This window comes from Grampus griseus, assembly GCF_964374135.1.
Source record: "Grampus griseus genome assembly, chromosome: 20".
Lineage (NCBI taxonomy): Eukaryota > Metazoa > Chordata > Mammalia > Artiodactyla > Delphinidae > Grampus > Grampus griseus.
Genome location: NC_139014.1, coordinates 40,046,712 through 40,069,977, shown reverse-complemented (window position 1 = coordinate 40,069,977; position 23,266 = coordinate 40,046,712). Strand labels below are relative to the sequence as shown.

The following is a 23,266-nucleotide window of genomic DNA, read 5'->3' as shown; positions in this document are numbered from 1 at the left end:
CTGATGCAGAAATAGAATAGATATCCTTCTGATTACTAGAGCTTTATTCTTTTTTTTTCCAGTGAGGCAAATCCCACTTCTATGGGCATGATTTAGCTTTTTTAAAGTTTTTTACCATCTCATATAACTTTTAGAATCATTTTTTTCAGTTTTCCAAAATACCTTTCTGTAATTTTCATTGGAATCATATATAATACAGAAATCAGTTCAGGGATGATGGTATCTTTATCTTAATGACTCTTCCTGTCCGTGGCTATGGTATATCTGTCTATTTAGGAGGGCTTTCATGTTTTATTACTTTCTTTTATATGCCTTGTGTTAGATTCAGCTCTAGGAGCTTTATATTTTTGATGCTATTGTTAATAATATCTTTTCAAAAATTATATTTCTTCTAACTGTTGCAGTTTTTTTTCACATGCTAGAATTACTTTTTTAAAAAAATATTGAAGTATATTTGATTTACAGTGTTGCATTAGTTTCAGGTGTACAGCAAAGTGATTCATATATATATGGTCTTTTTCAGATTCTTTTCCATTATAGGTTATTACAAGATATTGAATATAGTTCCCTGTGCTATACAGTAGCTCCTTCTTGTTTATCTTCAGTCTTTTTTTTTTTTTAATATATGCCAGCAACCTCCCTAAATTATCCTTGTAATGTTAATTACTTATTTGTAGATTTTTTTGGGTTTTCTATGTAGGTAATGGTCATATCAACAGTAAAAAAAAAAAAAAAAGAAGACAGTTGTTTCTTTCCTTCTAGTTCTTAAACCTTTTCCTTTTCAGTTGCCTTATTGCTCTGCTTAAGACTGCAGTGCAACATTGGGACTTTCCTGGCAGTCCAGTGGTTAAGACTTCACCTTCTAGTGCAGGGGGTGCGGGTTTGATCCCCGGTCCGGGAGCTAAGATCCCACATGCCTCTGCAGCCAAAAATCTAAAACATAAAACAGAAGCAATATTGTAACAAAATTCAGTGAAGACTTTAAAAATGGTCCACATCAAAAAAAATTAAAAAAAAAAAAAACCTGCAGTGCAACATTGAAAGTGGTTATTCTTGTTCTTTTCTGCTTTTTCAGGAATGCCTTTTACTTTTTACTACCACTGGTTATGATGTCAGTATTATAGACATCCTTCCTCAGATTGGGAAATTCCCATCTGGTCCAGTGTGCTGAGAATTTAATCATGAGGGACATTGAAGTTCACCAGATGCTTTTTCTGCATAAGTTTGTTGATCTTATTATTCTCCTTTAAAATATATTAATAAGGTGAATGACGTCAGTTATTTTTCTAGTGTTAAATCACCTGTGGATTTCTACGTTTAACCTAACTTAGTCATAATGTATTATCTATTTTTAATAAATTGCTGGACTTGACTTACCAGTATTTATTTTGGGATTTTTGTATCTTATTTGTGAGATAGATAAGCCTGTCATTTTCTTTTCTTATACTGTTCTTGTCTGGTTTGGTAACAGATCATGCTAATGTCACAACCTTTCTAAACTCTGAAATAGTTTAAGATTGTAATTATTTGGTAAAATCAGCTGGATCTAGTGGGTATTTTTTGTGTAAAAAGTATTTTAAAATTAGTGATTCAATTTAAAAACATTCACTTCTATTTCTTCTGGAGATAGTTTTTTCCCTCATTTTGGGGAATATAGTTGTATCTTCTGTATCATGAGTTTCTGCTTCTTATTTCCTCTTTGGTTTTATTCTGCTCTTTTATAATTTGTCAACATTAACTTTTTAGTTTTTTCTTCCCCCTTCTCCCTGTGCACTACTTTAACTTCATTCAGCAAGTTTTAATTTATAATGCGTTTTATTATCCATCCTGGTTTCTTTTTCAACTCCTGTATTAATAAAAGTGTTCTTTTAAAGTTCTTACATAAAAATGTTTTCTTGACTATTTTTGGTTATTTGATTTCTAACTTTATTGTGGCCAGAGAGTATGGTCTCTAATACCCAGTCTTTTGAAATAATTCGTTCTTGAATTTTGGCCTAGATGATGATCAATTTCATAAAAATACTCTGGGCATACTTGAGAAGATTATGTATTCTCTACTTTAAAAAATCATCCATATCTTCTCTCATTTTTGTCTGTAACTTATCAATTACCACTATGATTTTGGATTTGTCTCTTTTTCCTAGTAATTCTCAATTTTTAAAAAATTGAGGTAAAAAAATTGACATGCAACGTTATATTAATTTCAGGTGTATAACATAATGATTTTATATTTGAATGTATTGCAAAAAGATCTCCACAGTAAGGCTAGTTAACCATCCATCACTCCACATAGTTACAGAATTATTTTCTTGTGATGAGAACTTTTAAGATCTACTCTCTTAGCAACTTTCAAATATACAGTACAGTGTTGTTAACCATAGTTGCCAAGCTGTACTTTACATCTCCATGACTTATTTATTTTATAATTGGAAGTTTGTACCTTTTGACTCTATTCACCCATTTGGTCCATCTCCCCCCTGCCCCTGCTACCACCAGTCTGTTCTTTGCATCTACCAGCTCCTGTTTCTTCCCCTCCCCTCCTTCCTCCTTTCTCCTCTTTCCTTCCTTTCTTTCCTTCCTTCCTTCCTTCCTTTTTTTCCTACCTTCCTTTACCTCTTTCCTTCCCTTCCTGTCTTTCTTTCAGGATTCTACACATAAGTGAGATCCACCTGTATTTGTCTTTCTCCATCTGACTTCACTTAAAATAATGCCCTCAGGGTCCATCCATTTTGTTGCAAAAGATGAGAGTCCATTCTTTTTTTAAGGGTAAATAATAGTCCATTGTGTATATATACCACATCTTCTTTATCCATTCACCTATTGGTGGACACTGAGGTTGTTCCCATGTCTTGGCTATTGTGAATAGTGCTGCAGTGGGGCCCGCTATAGTACCAGTATCTACGCAGTGGGGGAGCTCCCAAGAGTGGCTGCTGCCAGTGTCTTGTGTCCCAAGGGTGAGCAGTGGCCGGGTCCACCCCCCACCCCTGGAAACCCCCCCCCCGCCCCCACCACCTCTCTGGGAGACTCTCCAAGACCAGCAGGTTCATATTAGTGTGGAAACACGGGCCCCTGATTTTATTGATGCTTCTCTTCATCTCTTCTGTCATGAAAGAGAAACTAAACACAAAATAAGCCCCAGAAAATATGTCCAAGCCTAAATTCAGATGCATGCTAGGATTCGAAGATTTCTTCCTTTCAGCCCAGCTCTTGAAGAAATTTATACAGTGGCAGATGCAAGATTTCTCTGTAGAAGAGACTCAGGAATGGTGATGTGTTTGCAAGGAAGAGCTGGGGCTAAACTGTCTTTTAGGCAAACTGTATTTGCCTAAAACTAGGCTTGTTTGGAGTGAGCTGCCAAATCTGCTAGTGAATTCACATTCCCCTGGGAAGCCTGCTTTTTGGAAGGTCTTCAAGAAGTATTGAACTTTCAAAAAAGTCTGAAAACTATAATTGACCCTATATGTGAAGGCTCATGAACTAAACTGGGTTCTGACAATGTGGACAGCAACCTCCCAGTTACCGCTTTCCATTCTCAAGTGGCGCTGCTTCAGCTCTTGTAAAATCCTCAAATTCCTACCTTAATGGCCAGGAGGAAATCAAACTGTGGAACTAGTCTGCACCTCCAAAGCCCCAGCAACCCCAAACTCTGTTTTCCTCCCTTTCATTTCCCATTTTGACCCCTTTTAATGATGACCCCCCCCAAAAAAAACTGCTGCAGTGAACATGGGGGTGCATATATCTCCTTGTTCATGTTTTTTTCTTCGGATAAATACCCAGAAGTGGAATTGCTGGATCATATGGGAGTTCTATTTTAATTTTTTGAGAAACTGTTTCCGTAGTGGCTGCACCAGTTTACATTCCCAGCAACAGTGCACAAGAGATCCCTTTTCTCCACATCCTTGCCAATGCTTTGTTTACCATAAAGTCTGCTTCGCCTGATATTGATGTAGTTAGATCAGCATTCTTTTGGTTGATATAGGTTAGTGTATCTTTTTCTTTCCCTTTACTTTCTGTGCTTGTATTTTAGGTATATCTCTTATATAAGTATGTATCTGGGTTTTGTTTTTTATTGAGTCTGACAAACTGTCTTTCCACAGGGTAATTTAGTTCTTTTAAATTGATGATGATGTTCCCTGGTGGTGCAGTGGTTAAGAATCTGCCTGCTGGGCTTCCCTGGTGGCGCAGTGGTTGAGAATCTGCCTGCTAATGCAGGGGACACGGGTTCAAGCCCTGGTCTGGGAGGATCCCACATGCCGCGGAGCAACTGGGCCCGTGAGCCACAACCACTGAGCCTGCGCGTCTGGAGCCTGTGCTCCACAACGAGAGGCCACGATAGTGAGGCCCACGCACCGCGATGAAGAGTGGCCCCTGCTTGCCACAACTAGAGAAAGTCCTCGCACAGAAACGAAGACCCAACACAGCAAAAATAAATTAATTAATTAATAAACTCCTACCCCCAACATCAAAAAAAAAAAAAAAAAAGAATCTGCCTGCCAATACAGGGGACATAGGTTCGAGCCCTGGTCCGGGAAGATCCCACATGCCACGGAGCAACTAAGCCCATGCGCCACATCTACTGAGCCTGTGCTCTAGAGCCCATGAGCCATAACCACTAAGCCCACACTCTACAACTACTGAAGTGCAGGCGCCTAGAGCCCGTGCTCCGCAACAAGAGAAGCCACCGCAATGAGAAGCCCGCTCACCGCAACGAAGAGTAGCCCTCGCTCACTGCAACTAGAGAAAGCCCACGTGCAGCCAAAAATAAATAAATAAAATAAATAAATTTATTAAAAAAGGAAAAAAGTTGACGATGATGATTGGTAATATCTCAATTATTTTAAAACTATTTTATGCTTTCTATCTGTCTTTTTTTTTTTGGCCTCACCATGTGGCATGTGGGCTCTTAGTTCCCTGACCAGGTAATGAACCCATGCCCCTGGCAGTGGAAGCACAGAGTCTTAACCACTGGACCGCCAGGGAAGTCCCTGTCCTGTCTTTTTTATGCTGATATTGATGTTCTTGTTTGTTTTTTCCAATCCTTATTTTGGATTGATTGTCTTATTCCATCTTCTCCTGCTCCACCAGTTTGGATTTTATACATTATTTCTTTGTTTATAGTGGTTCCCCAGAAATTTTAACAGTCTGTTTAACTCGAAGCCTAAAACTAAGTAGTATCTTAACCATCTTCTTGAGTATAGGAGGGCATAGAATTTCTTGATTTCTTTCTTTCCTCCCGACTTTTATGCTATTGTTGTCATATATTTTAGTTCTTTCTTATTTTTTTCAAAACTGCCAAAGACATTATTATTTTATATGGTCAGTCTGCATTTCGGTTCACCCACATACATGTCATCTTATTTGCCCATCGTTCCTTCCTGCAACACAGATCTTCCATTTGTGAGAATGTGCTTCCTCTTGAAGAACGTCCTTTAGAATTTCCTTTAGTGAGGATCTGTTAGCTGGAGAGTTCAGTGTTTGTTTGGTTTTCATAACTTAACTGTTGTCTTTTACTTATGGCTGTTATTGAAAGGTATCTTTGTTTGGAATGTGGTTATTTTCTCAGTTTTCCCTGCATGCTGTCTTTTTCCTTTCATTGCGAAGAGATTAGCCCTTAGTCTAATTTGTGTTCTTTTGTGGAGAGTGAATTTACTCTCTGGCTGCTTTCAGTAACTTTTTCTTTGAGTGCTGTTGTTTTTACTATGATTTCTTTAGAAGTAGGTGTTTTTTTGTTGTTGTTTTGTTTTTTAAATATTTCCAGGTTGAGACTCACTTGACTTCCTGAATGTGTTAGAGTTTTTCATGAGTTCCGGAAAATTCCTTAGCCATTATCTTTTTTACAAAACCCTTTCCTACAGTTTCTTTATCATTTTTTGAAAGTCCTGTTAGATGTAATATTTTATCACTCTGTCTTCCATGTCTCTTAATTGCTTTTCTTTCCCATTTTTTCCTTTCAGGCTTAATTGTGTGCAGTATCTTCATTTCTGTCATATCTGCTGTCAAGTGTATTTTCAATTTCAATAATTATGTTTTTATTTTAAGCACTTATTTATTTATTTGGCTGCACTGGGTCTTAGTTATGGCACGTGGAATCTTTTAGTTGCAGCTTGCATGTGGATCTAGTTCCCCGAGCAGGAATCGAACCCATGCCCGCTGCCTTGGGAACGTTGGAGTCTTACGTACTGGACCACCAAGGAAGTCCCTCAATAATTATGTTTTTAGTGCTGGAATTTTTATTTGGCTCATTTAAAAAATCTGCTTGGTCATTTAAAAAATGTCCCCCCCTTGCCTTTTTTTTTTAATATGTTGAGCCCTCTTTTATTTATTAAATCATATTAGGTTTATTGACAATTCTTTTACGTCTCAGTGGGTCTTATTCTTCTGGGTTGGTCACATTTTTACTTTTCTTCAGTTTCTTCATGTATAAAATAGTAATAATACTAATAACACCAACTGAATCATGAGATTGTTGTATGAGTTGAGATAATGAATGTATTAATATATGTGTCACATAGTGAATGCTTAATAACATGTAACCCATTAAAATAATTAAAAATGAGACATAGTGTATGACTTATGAGATATACAGGAGCTATAAATTTTATTGAATATAAAAGACAACTTGAGTAAATAAATACAGCAGAATAGAAACACAGTATTAATAATGTGAACTCATGTTAATTCACATTTTATACAATTTCAATAAAAATTCTAACTAAATTTATTTTTAAAGTTTGCCAAAATTATCATAAAGTTAATGTAAACGAATAGGTGAGGAAAGTTTGTTTGTTTTGTTTTGTTTTTAGACTTTCTGTTACTGTGGTTTTGTCCCAGGGCTACTTAGCTACTAAGAACAAAATGTGATTTCCTGAAACTTGTTTATTTCTTTCTCTGCACCTACTTAACGGGGATTCTAAAAGAAGGCCCTCTGAGCAAGGGAATAAAAGGGCATGGTTGAAGAACTCATTCCCATAAAAATGATCTCAGAACGCCAAATATCTTTTGCTCACACAGATAGGTTGCAAGAGTACTTTCTGTTCCAAAATGGAAGTGGTCCTCACTGGAGGATTTTTATCCTTTCATTTGGGTGCGGTCTGACTTAAATGACTAGGAACCTTGACTTACTTGGTAGTATAGGTGATTTTTTTTCTGCTAGGCCTTTGGTAGACTTAACCATCTTTACCTAATGTCTTTTTTATCATTTCATTCAGTGAACTTATATCCATGTAGCTATTTGTTGAGCATTTACTAGGTATCAGGCACTAGTTAGGTGATGGAAGACAAAAAGCAGTGAACTTAGCTGAGTCAGTCCTTACTTCAGTAATAATGGTAGGTAATAGTGACTGTTTATAGTTGCGCTTGCCGTATATTGAGTCATTTAATCCTCTCAGAAAGCTATGTGGTAGGTAGGATTAATATCCCTACTTTACATGTGAGGGGTTTGTATACTTGCTCAAGATTGAGGTGAGGACTAGAAGGGGTCCTAGGATCAAGTCACTTGCAAAGGGTGACCCTAAGGCTGAATCCTGGGCAGAGTAATTCAGATAGGCTCCTGCTTTGTGATTGCACACACCAGCAGTCCATATTCTTTTGGTTTTCCCAGGGCCTCTTCGCTATAGAGTATAGTTTGGCAGGGGAGTAGGGTAGAGGATGGTGCTGTGCTGACTTAAGGATTAACCCTTAAACATTCTACCATACTCTCCCCGTCAGACATTAACACATACTGTGTATCTATAACACAGAAAAGCATTATTACAGTGCCACAAAAGGTCATTGTGATAGAGGTAGATGGGCTACCTTCATATGTTTAGATTCTCTTACTATTTTGCTTTAAATTTATCAGAATTAAAATATAAAAGGATTTTTCAAATGATGACTTATGTTGTTTAGTTATTAGTCAAAATAAATCTGATTGGGTTTGTTAGAGCCTTTGGGTCCATTAGGCCCTAGTAGATTAAGTGATTACCCTATAGAATCAGCAAAGCATTCCTCAGAAGCATGTGTTATCTCTGGTGATTAATTACTAGTGGGGCTGATGTGCAGCAGATGCCTGACTCTTCCTTTCTGGGTCTCTTAGCAACAGCTTGAAGAAGAAGCTGCTAAACCTCCAGAGCCTGAGAAGCCTGTGTCACCTCCTCCCGTGGAGCAGAAACACCGCAGTATTGTCCAAATTATTTACGATGAAAATCGGGTAAGTTCATGCCATTCCCGACGGCACAGGCCTTTAAAACCACTGGACTATGCCTTTTCCAGTCATCTGTGTATTCTGTGGTAATATTAATTGTATTAAACCTGCTTTCCGTTATAATTTTTAATGTTCTTAAACTTTGACTGAAGCTTGGTGTTTTTTCTTTATATACTGAAGAAAAGTTGATAGTTGTGTCTTAAATTATTTAACATTTCATTTGCATTTTATATGGTATAATACTATTTTGTGACAGTATAATTTTATCAGCTGAGTCTCTCTCCTGTTATATAAATAGTGGTAAGCAAGTGTGTAGCACATAATACAGCCATTCTGTAGTTTTTCACTTTATAAGCAACATTTAATGCCAAATACACTATTCTAGTAGAGATGGTCATTGGACGTGGAAATGGCTTGCATTATCTGCTTCAGAACTGATAGCTGGGGTGTGCTTTGAATTTTAGTTACAAAGTATGAGGCCATTGACCTTTAGGTCAACTTTCCTTTTTAGGTTTGTTAAAATAATTTCTTCTTTCATACTCATAATTAAAAGTGTCCACGGATTTAGGAAAGCCAGGCCTCAATTCTATGAATAATTTTGTGACGCTGAAGTTCGTTTTTGGCCAGAATCCAGCCCAGGAACTAGCAGTTAAAGGGAAACTGATTTCACCTTAATGTGAAGAAAACCTTTCAACAGAGCTGCTTAACACTGGGCTTCCAGAAGCCCCCAGTTCAAGAAAGAATTATATGCTTTAAGTACTATGGTAGAGAATTGGCTTGTCAGCTTAAGGTGATCATAAGGTAGAAGTTGGGGATTGTCATTTCAGTTTATTTGCCTTGTAGTGAGTGGAGTCTTACACAGGCATCCTGTAGCAAGGTTAGCCCAGATCCTAAAGGAAATTGACCTTAAGAAAAGCAGCTGTGAGATAGTCATTAAATACACTTTTATAGGAATGATCTTGGACTCAGGCGTGTGTGTGTGTAGATAGATAACTGAAAGTCATCAGGTACACAATACTTAAGGAATTTTAAGTCACTGAGAGGCAGAAATATGGACAATTATTACTAGTTCCTTGACTGGGTTCAAAATCAGTCCAATTTATTGGGCAGAACAACCTACGTGAAAATGAGTCCAGTGAGGGTGAAGGGAGTCTGTGGAAGGAGTGATGAGGACCCCTCAGGGCATGCCTGGAGGGCAGTGACGCTGGGGTCCTTGCAGGGATGTGGCCCAAGGTCAACAGGTGCTTCCTTGTTTAAGAGAAGCAAGGTACATGGATTTTATATGAAATCTCCTGCTTTTAAAAAAACACACTGGAGAACAAGAAAGTACTTCTGAGGGCTGATAGGCTTCATGGCCAGTTTGTGACTTCAGGGGTAAAGTAAATAGGGATTAGAGCTGATAATAATGGAAAAGGCTCTTATAAAATAATATATTGACTTCTTTCTTAGTATGAGTTACTTTTCAGATACATTGAATTCAGTGATATTTATTAATTGATTGAATTTCTTAATTAGCCTTCTCTTACAGGCCTAATAAACAGTTCCAGTGTTAGTGAATTCTGCGGTTGCCTGACTAGGATGTGAGGACTGAAAACTACTGAACAAGATCTGATAGAGAATTCAGTTTGTGTTAATTTATATATATGTATTTTTTTCATTAGCTAGTGTAGTAAATGTTCCTTGATGCCCATCAGCAGAAACGAAAGCTCCTTTTAGACCTCTTCTTGCCATTTTAGCATTTACAATTCAGTTTGTTACACATTCTGTGAAGAACAGAAGAACCAAACTTGAAATCTGTCTTAATATTAAACTTGCAATGAGGATTGTTTTTAACTCAGTAACCATAGAAATCATCTTTCAAAAAATAGGTTCTTTTTGTATCCCCTGCTGCTAGTCATCTGCGTTGGTGGTGCTTGTGCAGTAGACCCCGGATGGTAGCAGAAGCCCCCGAGGGGCGTGATGGGAGCAGGCCGCTTTCTCACCACTGACCCTTGCCTGTGTCTTCCTCCTCACCATGCTGCCTTTGTTAGACCTTCACTGCCTCTGTAGCTTTTTGTCATGAATGACCTTACCTGTTTGGACACCGAGGTCACAGAGCGGTGGGGGGCAACAAGAGTACATCTCCGTCTTGTTGCTTGTTTGACAGTGGCAGATACTGGTTGGCAATTAAGCCAAATGTGGCCCAAGAGATAGGGGCCCTTGTCTCGTATGAGGCATCTTTTATTTAGAAAGTTAGTGCAAGGCAGAAAACTACCTCAAACTGACTGTTAGTTTTAAAATTGGCTTCCTGGGAGAAAAATTGCCTTGTATCACGTTTAAACTTGAGGCTAGGATTCATTTAGTCTCCAAACAGACTCTTCTCCTGGACTGTTTTTAACAGTTCAATTTGCTGTTACCCTTCCCAGTTGTAGGTTCCAAAAATATTTGTAAGTGCTCTAATTTCAACATTGTAATACATATAGAAAAGAGGGGGTGTGCAGTGAAGCTTTCAGGAACATGTTTATATTTTGATTGAATGATTTGCAAGTTAACGAGGCACCAGAAGAAAGAAAGTGATTGACAGTGGAGAATGTACTTAGTGCCAACAACCTCTGGTCACCATGGCCATCGTCCTGGAAACTATCGATTTCTCTCTCTTTGCCACTCTGCAGACTTGGTTAATCAATGAAGAGCCTCAGTCCTGCCTCCTGGATATTGGTCTGGTCAATTGCTTCTCTCTTCCTCCTTCGCCAGTTGCTTGATTGGAGCCCTCACCTCTCATTGATGCTGAGTTTCCTTCCTTCAGTCATTTTTTTCTTTCTAATCCATCCTTCATATTTGAGCCCCCTGACGTGGTTCTTCAAGTAAATCTTTTTTTTTTTTTGCGGTACGCGGGCCTCTCACTGTTGTGGCCTCTCCCGTTGCGGAGCACAGGCTCCGGATGCGCAGGCTCAGTGGCCATGGCTCACGGGCCCAGCCGCTCCGCGGCATGTGGGATCTTCCCGGACCGGGGCACGAACCCGTGTCCCCTGCATCGGCAGGCGGACTCTCAACCACTGCGCCGCCAGGGAAGCCCCAAATAAAACCTTTTGATGACTTCCCCCTTTCTACAGAGTAGCCCAACCTTTTCATCAGTGCTTATGTGCCTGCCTGCCTGGCTGACCCGTGGCCCAATATTCCCTTCTTAGCCATACCCTACCAGAACAGGTGTGAATGTTCCCTTGACGTTAGTAATTTACCCCGTGATGTTTCCCCTGCCGTCAGGCATCCCCGTGGCTTGCCTTTCTTGTCTGTTGAGTGCATTCGACTTCAGGACCCAGCTCAAGTATCATTTTCTCTATGAAGCCTTTCAAGACTCCTTATCTTCCTACACCAGGAAGGATATCTTATTCATTGTTTCCTTAGTGTCTCGCAGGTGCCTGGCACATAGAACATAGTCAACATATGTTTGAGGCATTAATTACTTCTATCTATAGACTTAGAATAAAATTATATTATGTAAATGTGAAGGTTTTAAATTAATTTTTTTCTGCCAAACGATAGGTTAATCTGTTCTTAGCGGTTAAGCCAACATGAAGTCAAATATGTAATAAAATTTTGCAAAACTTAAATCTTGGGATATGCAAACACCTTAAATATTAGCCTTTAAAATTAGCTCTGAAGAGGTAAGTGCCTTTATGTAATAGGATACCAGTAAATATTTGTCGTGATAAGATTTCCCCCTTGTCTCTCAGTATTCTCTGTTACAGCCTCACTTAGCCTGCTTGTTCTTGGCATAGACTCTATGTAACGTGGAGTGCCTCAAGAAAGCAGGTTTAAACGTTGGAGAATGAAGGTCGTCTAGAGAGAATCAGCTGTAGGTGCTAGATATTCCAAATTTATCATCTGTGATTATGCTGTTTGTGTGTTATTTAACATATACCTTAAAGCTAATAAATTTTGTGATAATTACATTTTGGCTTTTTGAGATTAGAACATTGTTCTCAACTGCAGACTGTTTTGATTGTTGTAACTTGGGGAGGGGTGGAGTGCTGCTGGCATCTAGTGGGTAGAGGCCAGGAGTACTGCTGAATAGCCTACAGTGCCCATGGCAAAGAAATGTCTGGCCCAAATGTTAATAATACCAAGGTCGACAAATCGACTTAAAACTATATACAGAAATAGCATTAGCTGTGCAAGTTCATTGGTTTTTTTTTATAGTTTTGTATATGATATTTTTGATATGTTTATTTCTCATCTTAATAACATTTTAAGTTTCTTGGAGTTTGGAAAGTGCGTTACAGTACTTTGAGCTTCCTTTGCTAATTAAACATAGTTCTTTTCACATAATATATGCTAAATAAATATTTGAACTATTGTAATTGATAAATGAAAAGGATAGTGTTTATTTTAAGGGAACATCTTTCTCTACACTTGGGGATACTGATTAGTTCCATTCCCATTTGTGTGTTGCATCAGAAGCCCTGGAGAGTTTCCCAGCCACAGTGCGTGGACATGGGAGTCTCTGCAGCGGGCAGTGAGCCCTTGTTGTTACTAGTGAGCATGTGCTGGGGCAAGAGAGAGATCTGAGAACCCCCGACACATTTGCTGGATGTCAAATTCCAGCTTAAACAGCTTTAGTATTGAATTTTATTATATTTCATTTGTCTATTAAAGGTAAATTTCTGTTAGATAGATAGCACTTTGGTCTAGATGATTTTACTTCTGAAAAAGGCATGTAAAAGTATATAATTCAACATTTATTTATTACTGAATACTTTGAGTAATTCAAACTGGTTGTTTTCTCTATTGTTATTACTAAGGTTTTCTTATAATTGGAAAATATGCTCATTATAAGCTTTTCTTCAAAGAGATCGATTTGGCTTACCGTAGTAAAGATTGGCAACTTTAATGAAAAGTTAAAAACATAAAATACCATAAAGACATTGAGTTGAAGTATTAAAAATGTTTGAAGGATTCATTTCTAATAGTGAATCTCTGTTCCCTCTCCCTGGAATCTTAATATCTTTTTGTTTTTAAGAACTTACCAATTCTTTAGGTTTTGCTTTCAATACAAATGTTCAGATCTGACTGAATTTTGTGAGGGAGTTATGAAAATAAAATTAGAGAGTATTTCAGGCTATCATATGAAAGAAGAATATTTGGAAATAAGGATAAGTTTGACTGTAGATTAGTATTTAGGTAAATATTATTAAATTGGAAGTGATTTTGCATTTAGGTAATATTATTTTTAATTATACAATATAATAATGTTTTTATCTAGAAAAAAGCAGAAGAAGCTCATAAAATATTTGAAGGTCTTGGCCCAAAAGTTGAACTGGTAAGTAAGAAATTTCTTTTTTCATGTCTAGTGCTCTTTTTGTAGCAGTTTTTCTTGGGGTATAATGGAATACAGTCATTTACTTTGGGATGAGAGTGATGTAGCTGGGCAGTAAGGGTGATAAGCTTGAAATAATGTGCACGAGCTTGGTTACCTTTGCAGAAGCATTTTCCTGATTGTGTTTTTGCCTGAGCAGCCATTTAATCACTCGGTTAGAAGGAGAAAGAATTAAGAACAGAAATAGAAAGCTCTTTGAATCATACTGTTAGGGTAATATTGGTGTTAAATCCTCCTTTGCCTTTGAGATTAAAAAAATCTATGAATGAATTTATTATGGGGTGCAGTGGATTTATGAACTTTCCTAGAGCAGTGGCGTTGTTAGGAGATGGGGTGGACAGAGTTATTCAGGGAACCTGAGCCTGGAGGTTTTGGTAGGGCGTCTGTTGTGTAGACCCAGTAGTACTGTACCACTACCATTGAGATAGAAATTGTGTCTTTGTCTCGTCATAGATGATGTACAACATTTTGTATATAAATGTTTGATTTATTTTATAGCCACTCTATAACCAGCCATCAGATACCAAAGTGTATCATGAGAACATCAAGACGTAAGTATTGATCATCTTTGGAGTTCTTCAGTTAAAGACCGTATATTCTATAAAGAGATCATTTTTATGTTATCTGCTGACATAGTATTATAATATAGTGTAGGTGTGTTATAATATAGTGTAGGTGTGTTTTAGATTTGTGTAATTTGCTGTCGTTTTACTATATGTTATCTTCCTCTGGCTTCTTGGGGGTTGGGGTAACAGCTTTGAGTTTCCGAGGCCAAAAAATGAAATAAATTATTGCATAAAACTAGCTGGTTTTATAATCTGCTAGTAAAAAAGGTGGATACTTAACATTGAAATGGCTTACCTTGAGGCTTGAATTTTTTGCCTCCTGTTTTGTCTTTTTTTCAGTGGAGTACCTGCAAGGCGCATGATGAAGTAAGATAATGAAGCTTTTTCATTTAAGACTAGTGATGACACCGTCCCCCACCAAGCCACATCTGCCATTGCAAAGTAGAAGTGCCACGGATCATTTTATCATTATTCAAAATCCTATTCTAGGGAAATCCCTTCCATGACTCTTGCTAATGACGGTATTTGTAGACCCTTCTGCCATTTCATGTCCTGGTGCCTTGGAAGCGCTCAGCCACCTCATGTGGGTGAGGAGACTGCTCCAGGTTGTAGTTTGCTTAGCCTTGCTCATCCCAGACACCAGGCCTTTATGGATGCACATTTTGGAATGAGAAAATAAGTGAAAAGAAAACCTAATTACTGATCTGATTGAAGTAAGAGAGGAAGCTAGATAGGTATCTTTTTTTTTATTATCATATTTTAAGAGAATTTTAGATGAATTATTCTTAGTTTGTAACAAAAATGTGATATTTCTACTTTATATGTTTTATTAAGTATAACCAGAACATTATACTTATTTACTAGTACCGTTACTAATGAGCACATTGCTATTTATATATATATATCTTTTTTTTTCTTTTAAAAAATTTTCTTACTGAGAGTATGTGCAATAGTTGACTACTTTGCAGAACTGGTGGCAAATATAATTTGCATGGTAGTATGCATGATAAAAATTGAAATTTGAATAATTTTAACTTTTGTTAAGTAAGTGGTTTATAATAAAAGTCATATACTTAGAATTTTTCTGTGAGATGCTGCTATGGGCTTGACAACCCTTAGAAATAGGTTAGGCAAAACTCATATAAAATATACCTTGTTTTGGAACTGTTTCTCTGTTTTAACATTTTTACAAAGGAGAATAGCAGATAAAATCTAGTTGGCTACTTTTAATGATTTTTTTTTCCCGCAAAGCTTCCGTTATGTTTGTGTTCTGTCTTTTCCCTGATATTAGCTGCAGAGCAGCCCTGATTTATTTCATATTAGCTACATTGCCTGCTACAGTGCTTATCACACTGTCCTGAGATGGGGTTCTTCATTTAAATTCTTAGGAAACATTTTAAGTTATATTTATTGATTGTCATTTGCTTTTGAGTAGTACATAATTACAATGAGAGCAAACTGAATATATGGTAACGCTCCTGCTGTAGATCACCTTGTGAAATACCGTTCACTCAGCTGCATGCGTCTGTATGGATCGTTCAGTAGCTGTTCTGTCATCACCGTCATTTGCTTTGTATGAAATAGCAAACGTTCCTTTTAATAATTCTCTTCATCTCTTGGCTACTTTTCCGTATAGCCAGCTCCTGACTGTCCATGCTTATTTGAGTGGAGCCAGTGTCAATGTTAGTCCTGAGTGGCAGATAATCCAAAAAATTACTCCTACTTGCCTTGGCTCTGTATTTATATTTGAATAATCAGCTTGAAATCCTTTCTGGAAGTAGGTGGGGTATAAATATTTATATCTGAGCCTGCATGTCATTGTTTTTGAAGGTTGCAGTGCTTCCAATTTGAAAAGTGAAACTATTACACTAAGTTATAAGGGAAGTCTTCCTGTCCTGTCACGTTGGCCTCCGTGGCGTCTTAGAGTGTATTGTGTTGTTTCTGTGTAAAGCAGAAGCTGCCTCTGTGTTGGTGCACTCTCACAGGAGGGAGGACAGCACATACCTGAGGGAGGAGATAACTTTACAAGCTCCGCCTTCTCTTATGCCCCCCTCCCTCCAAGAGTGTGCCAAGGTGTTTATCTCACGAGGGTTCTTAAGGAGAATCAGTAACTGTGTAATCAGAACTTGAAAATAATATTTGCCTTACAATTGAATGTAATAACTAAAAATGAACTATTTGTATTAAAGTCTTACTATAGAATGGGAGGAATTTTAGTCAGTTCTAATTATTGCAGGAGTCTTATTTTGCAGGGTGAAAAAAATTAGGGTTAACTTTGATTACATCATATATTCTTAAGTGATCTTCGCTTGTTTTTCAGTGTCTCTGAAAACAAAAAAGTGAATGCATTATTAAATTGTACTTTTTCTTAATGTCATACAACCATATTTTTCTCTTCTAGAAACCAGGTGATGAGGAAAAAACTCATTTTATTTTTTAAAAGAAGAAATCATGCAAGAAAACAAAGGGTGAGGTCCTATCCTTGTTAACTGAAATTTGTGCAACTTTCCCGTCCGCGCTTCTTCAGGCATTCGCTTTCCCATTGTAGTGAGAACGGTTCTTGATCACACATGAGAACAGGTGCTGATTTAGACAGTAACTATAGATGTGACGTAAATATAAATCTAATTCTAGCAACATTTTGATGTCATAAATCACATTTAATATCATTATCAAATTAATTTCTTTAGTCATCTGTGTATAACATTTTCATCTAGCCAAAATAAAGAAAATGGTGAGTAGTTAAAAAAAAATATGAAAGAGAAATAGGATGATCTACATTTAGTCTCTTAACCCTCAAACAAATGTGGGTAAGTTATGGTCATGCTGATAAGACATCACTGTTCTTTCTTATTAGAAACTGGGTCAGCTAAAGTTCAGCTTTTTCAAATTCACATCGTTTTTCATATTTATTATAGGACTTGCAGTCTAAAAATTTTGTGGTTATAATCTTCATGGAAATTAAGTTACAGAAAATATAATGCCAGTATTCTTATTTTTATAGTGTGTTCCTACTAATTTTAGACAGACTATTAATTCATTTAAATTGTTTTTTAGTGAATAAATGATGTTCTTTGATTCACATCAGAAATGAACTTTGTACCTTGTATTTAAGGACCTGACAGTTTAATGAATTTTAAGGGTCAACAGCTTTTATTTGGTATTATAACTTCTAGCGTTCTAATTTGCCAGTCTAGTCCTTCAGATACTTTCTTAAATTACCGGTCTTGAATCTTTTTTTTTTTTTTTGCCAAGAGCATACACATATAAATAAGAAATTAGCTAAAGTATTTTCTTCTCTCTGATCATTTTGTTGTAATCATGGTGTAATTGCTAAATTTGCTATCTGGAGACACAAACACAGAAGCATGGACTTTGTTTTCATACTTCACAGGGTATTTAGTTATGAAGTTTGTATGTTCATTGATTTGCTTAATAAATACTTATTGGCTATTTCCTTTGTCCCATGTATTATTCTACAAAGGGAGCGGGCAGCCACGTGGTTTTAGCCCTTAGGGAGCCTAAGGAGTAAGGGGGTAGATGAGGCTGCAGGCGATTACAGTGTTGTGGTCTTACGATGGCACAGGATGTACAGATGACCATGAGAGCGTGTAAGGGGACAGCTGGCGCAGATATGAATCATGAGGGGTGTTGCACAGGAAAACCAGTCCCCTGCAGACTTTCACAGGCAGTGGGAGCAGCTCACGGGAAGGTCTGGGAAGTGGAGGGAGTGTGGCAGGTTGGAGAGGGCTGGGCTTGGACTGAGCTGGGAGGGTGGCGAGGAGTGAGGCTGTGCAGGGAAGCCAGGGCAGGGTTGTGCACAGATCCTGAGGGCAGCTTTTAAGTGTTTGAGCTGAGGAAGTGAAATGTTGAGCTCTGTGTTTTAAGAAGTTGCATCTGGTTATGCCATTCAGGGTGCATGGGAGTCATTTAGGAAGGAGGCCGTTGCTTGAATCCAGATGAGACCGAGGGGGCGGCATAGAGCTGAGCACAGGTGGAGGCCCAGGAGTAGACAGGCTATGAGGAGACGGGGCATGGGGAAGGCAGTGCTTTCCCCTCGCGGCCGCTTCCTGGAGCTGACCGTGTGGCAGGCCCTTTCGTTGTCTCACACCCACGGTCTGGGACTTGTAGTGCACGGTTCTTTTTTTCTTCTCTGTTTAAAAAATGAGATCATACATTATTCTTTCCTCTAAAAGCATTCGCTCTCGATTTCATGTAGTTTACTGCATTTCTTTTTATCATAAAGAACAACCAATTTCTGCCTTTTCCAAACTGTCAGAAATGTTCATTATATGGCATTATTTGTAGTAAGAAAAAACTGCAAGTAACCAAAACGTCCAGCAGTAGAGGGATGGTTTAAGTGTGAGTGTTTTCTCTGACCTACTGGAAGGATAACAACAAAATGTTAATCCGCTTGCCTTTGGGATTATGAACTATTTACATGTTTCTATTTCTCATTTTCCATTTTTTTTGACAGTGAAGATGTAAATGTTATCAGAGTGGCTCATCATTTAGTTTGTTAATTTGTGTAGTCTTAATATTAACTAAAAAATCCAGCCATGATAGGCTCTATGTGTTGATCTTTCCTAGAAAACAGCTCCCTTTCTTTCTCTTCTTTCAGATCAAGGACAGCTTTTCATTCACAGTTGAGTCATAGGCCACATGTACTTCTGACTTAGCCTTAAGAAGTAACCTTTACTTTAAAGTATTAGGTTTGTCAGAATCACAGAGTTTAGTTTAATTATTAATTTGCTACGGGTATTTAATAGGAGCAAAAAATCTGCCAACGTTATGATCAGCTCATGGAGGCATGGGAGAAAAAAGTGGACAGAATAGAAAATAATCCTCGGAGGAAAGCTAAAGAAAGCAAAACAAGGGAGTATTATGAAAAGCAGTTTCCAGAAATTCGAAAACAAAGAGAACAGCAAGAACGGTTTCAGCGGTAAGTGGTTTGATGTTTAATGGCTATGCTGTTTTCCTTTGAATCATACTTTTGATCCTTCACAATACTTATTGTTACCTGAATCTAATCATTAAGAAAGTTCATAAAGAAATTTTATTATGTTTTTCCTCTTTTTTTTTCCAATGGAAGTATAGTTGATTTACAGTGTTGTGTTAATTTCTGCTATATAGCAAAGTGATTCAGTTATACATATATATATATTCTTTTTAATATTCTTTTCCACTATGGTTTATCACAGGATATTGAATACAGTTCCCTGTGCTATACAGTAGGGCCTTGTTTATCCATTCTATATATAATAGTTTGCATCTGCTAATCCCAAACTCCCAATCCATCCCTCCCCTGCCCCTTGGCAACCACAAGTCTGTTCTCTGTGTCTGTGAGTCTAAGAACTTTTATTTTGAATATAAAACTTCATTATCAGCTAACAATGTTTATGCCTTAGTGAATCTAATATTAATTTTTTTATATTTAATCATGCTGTTGAATCTAAATTTAAGTGAATATTTTGAAGTTAATTCTTCAGTTCTTGAAAACGCTCATTCCTTTGGAAATGACAGTTAGTAAGAATAGACTTGCATGTCTCACAGTTCTTCGTCACCTCCCAACATGATCAAAACTCTTAAATTGATTGCTAATTGAGAAATTCTTTGTTATTGGTACGTAGTTTCTGATTTCTTTTTACTTTTAGAGAACAAGTACTTTTGCAAAGGTAGAAGCTTTAGTTTTCTTCTCCACTGTCTCATGAAAGCCCCGTTAATCACAATTAAGTTTCTGTCAGGGATGATGATTGTGTTTTTTTCCCATCCCTTTAAAAATGTTTTGTGTATTTTTCTAAGTCTGCTATCCTGTTCTCTGGAAGGCAGACAAAAGACTGCTATTTGAGATGAAAATGACACCAATAACTGTAGTTTTCCAGAAGTTTCCCATAAACAGTTCTGCCATGGGAACTTAGACATGTAACCTTTAAAAAGAAATCTTACCATTTAAATTGTTACTAATTTTATAGATAAATGGCTTAAACATATTACTTAAAAGTAGTTTCTCAGTAGCATTTTAGGTTTCTTCTCTGACTTCTAGTTGATTAAAAAGTCCCATTCAAAAAAAAAAAGTCCCATTCAGAAAAGAAATCGACGTAAAAGTAATCTAACTGATATGTCTTCTTTATAAAAAGCCTTTAAATATATCTAAAATTTCTCCCTCATATTTAGAGTTGGGCAGAGGGGAGCTGGTCTTTCAGCCACCATTGCTAGGAGTGAACATGAGATTTCTGAAATTATTGATGGGCTCTCTGAACAGGAGGTAAGACAGTTAATTGATTTAATTCAAGTTAATTGATTAATTATTCAGGCATTTTAGCTTCATACCCCATAAACTAAGGATTTATTTGTATATAACTGAGGGAACACTTATGGCGTTTGAATTGTTCCAAAGTTTGTGGCCAACCATCGAAGGTTTTAAACAAGGCCGCCCTGTGCCATTTTTACGAAGATGGCTTTGGCAGCAGGGAGGCCTGGAAAGAGGTGAGGAGGCGGTTATGATAAAAATAAGGACCTGAGTCAGGGCGACAGTGGTAGAAATGTGTAGGAAGGGCCTGGTGGAGAGATTTGTAGAAGGCAGAGTGGACAGGACAAGTGTGGGATGAGAAAGAAGAGCAGGTGAGAGGACTGAGCTGCTGGTGCCGTTTCCTAAAAGAACAAAGGAGCGTGTACTTTGCAGGTGTTTGTATGTTGGGTTGTGGACCTGAGGTTTGTATGTTGGGTTTGTGGACCTGAGGACCTGAGGGGATGTCCGGAGTGTGATCTCTAGCCAGCTGAGATCTGATCTGATATTAATAAATCAGTTCTGAATAAGAATAAATTTCTGTTCCTAACAGTGAATCTTTGTAGCTGTTTTCAAACTATCTCTGAGGGTCGGTCCAAAAACCATATATTGAGTTTTGCTAGTTTTGGTTTTATAATATGGCTTTTAAAAAACCTCATCTCTAAATTCTGAAAGTCATGCTTATTTGAACATCGTGGTCCTCTAAAGTAATGAAGACAATTATTATATTGCTATACATTTCAGAATTTGTAGCCATAATCTCTGCAGTGATGACTAACTCTGTGAAATTTCTTTGCTCACTTTTTGACTGATTCTATAAGGGGGGCATCTGTAAACAGCCAAAACTAGTATTAGGTGAGGTGATTTCAACCAACACACTTTGGTGTTCAGACTGATTTGAGAGTACCCATAAAATTAGAACCTTTGTAAGGACTTTACTCTAAGGCAATGTCCGCTTCTAGGAGAAGAGTTTCAGGAAAAAAACCTAGCCTTGTATTGAGGTCAGTACTTATACTTTTTGGTAAAAGTTTTCTCATGGAAGTTTATGTTTATAAACTTACAGAATTAAACTGTGGGAAAAATAAATTGTATGACTGTAACCTAGTTTTAGTTGAAATTCTAAGGATAATAGTCTTAAATTTGCAGTGGAAAGATTATGTAAGATTAGCAAGAAGTGTTTAATACTTAAGTAAGTTTAGTTAATTTAAAATCAATGACCTTAAGATTTCGGTTCCTGTCTGCTTGTTTTTCTATTTTATTATTCTTTAAAATGATGTTAAGACTTTTTTAAATGAGGCAATATTAATGTTAGTAAGTGCTTCATAAGATCATTACTTCAGTGACCTGACATTACTGTGTGTCCTTTAGGTCTAAGATTCATTATTTGAAGTATCAGCTTCCTTTAAGGAAAGAACTCTTCTCAAATTGTAGTAGTGGATTATAAAAAAATAATAACTGTAGTCTCTGCCTCTGTTATTCATGCAATGAGTATTTATTAGATAATATGTATAATTACTGTATGTTAGATGTTATGGTACCACTGCTGTTGTCATTAAAGTACATATGTGGTGTTTCACTGTCGATTAAGACAGTTGGTCTGTGGCCCTTTTTAAGTTTTATTCTCTGTAAATTGCATTCTTTTTTCTTTTTTTTTCAGAATAATGAGAAACAAATGCGACAGCTCTCTGTGATCCCACCTATGATGTTTGATGCAGAACAGAGAAGGGTCAAGTTCATTAACATGAATGGGCTTATGGAGGACCCTATGAAGATTTATAAAGATAGGCAGTTCATGAATGTTTGGACTGACCATGAGAAGGAGATCTTTAAGGACAAGTAATTTAAATTTTAAATTACTCTCTAATAGAAGCTTACAGTGGTGCAGTGGTTGGGAGTCCGCCTGCTGATGCAGGGGACACGGGTTCGTGCCCCAGTCCGGGAGGATCCCACATGCCGCGGAGCAGCTGGCCCCGTGGGCCATGGCCACTGGGCCTGCGCGTCCGGAGCCTGTGCTCCAGAGCGGGAGAGGCCACAACAGTGAGAGGCCCACGTACCGCAAAAAAAAAAAAAAAAAAAAAAAAAAGAAGCTTACATAAGTTAGTGAAAAGTATTGGCATTTACTTGTAAATTGAACTGTTTCCCCCAAAACTTGACCCTATTTTGGCATTTGAGTGGGTACTGTGGAAGTCAGAAAAGACAGATTTGATATGACCTTCCTGTAAGTTTATGGGTGGGAATGTAGGTCCCAGGTAAGAACAGGGTTGTGGAGTCATTTTAAGAGTGGTACCCAAACCTGGGCGGTGTCCTATTCACCGGGGGGTGCATTTTAAAGTTACAGATTTCTGTGCTCTACTGTATTCCAATCCAGTCAGTTCCTGGCGGACGGTGCCCAGGAATCTGTGCCCTTTAAGAGGACATTAGCATTTAGGAGTCGCTAGAAATTAGTCTACATTATATTTCTATTCCCAAGGGCTTCCCCCTCTTTTTAAGTTGTTAAAATGTGTGTGTGTGTGTGTTTTTCTTTTACTCAGGTTTATCCAGCATCCAAAAAACTTTGGACTAATTGCATCTTACTTGGAAAGGAAGGTAAGAAATGGTTTGCACTGAGAATGTCTGTAGGTTTGTGATGGTTGCTGCTTTGAAGCTTTTGTGCCTAGTACACAGAAGTAGTTAAATAGAAATATAACTAGTTAAATAGAATTTTTGCAAAGGGCTTGATACAGAAAAGATTCTCATGGGAATAGTATAGTGATATTTACAATTATATGATGACCAATTCTAAGCACAGAACACAGACTAATTTTCATGGTTAATCAAAAATGACCTGATATTATATTTCTGTAAAAAAACATAGGTTACAATGTTTTTTGAACCTC

At 37.4% G+C, this 23,266-nt stretch overlaps 1 protein-coding gene across 9 annotated transcripts in view; it reads left to right on the top strand.

Moving 5' to 3' along the window:
• NCOR1 (nuclear receptor corepressor 1) overlaps window positions 1-23,266 on the top strand; it is a gene marked incomplete at its 3' end in the record, with an annotated part of 142,762 nt that overhangs the window by 44,080 nt on the left and 75,416 nt on the right. For 5 of the 9 annotated variants that reach the window (XM_082678225.1, XM_082678229.1, XM_082678224.1 and 2 more), the window contains exons 6-14: window positions 8,075-8,188; window positions 13,425-13,481; window positions 14,037-14,089; window positions 14,444-14,470; window positions 16,506-16,572; window positions 18,874-19,046; window positions 20,279-20,369; window positions 22,048-22,226; window positions 22,922-22,976. In XM_082678225.1, coding sequence (XP_082534351.1) covers window positions 8,075-8,188; window positions 13,425-13,481; window positions 14,037-14,089; window positions 14,444-14,470; window positions 16,506-16,572; window positions 18,874-19,046; window positions 20,279-20,369; window positions 22,048-22,226; window positions 22,922-22,976 — 816 coding nt within the window. Of the gene's footprint in view, window positions 1-8,074; window positions 8,189-13,424; window positions 13,482-14,036; window positions 14,090-14,443; window positions 14,475-16,505; window positions 16,573-18,873; window positions 19,047-20,278; window positions 20,370-22,047; window positions 22,227-22,921; window positions 22,977-23,266 lie in introns of those variants that run through there. The other 4 variants (XM_082678228.1, XM_082678227.1, XM_082678226.1 and 1 more) reach the window with 2 other exon arrangements.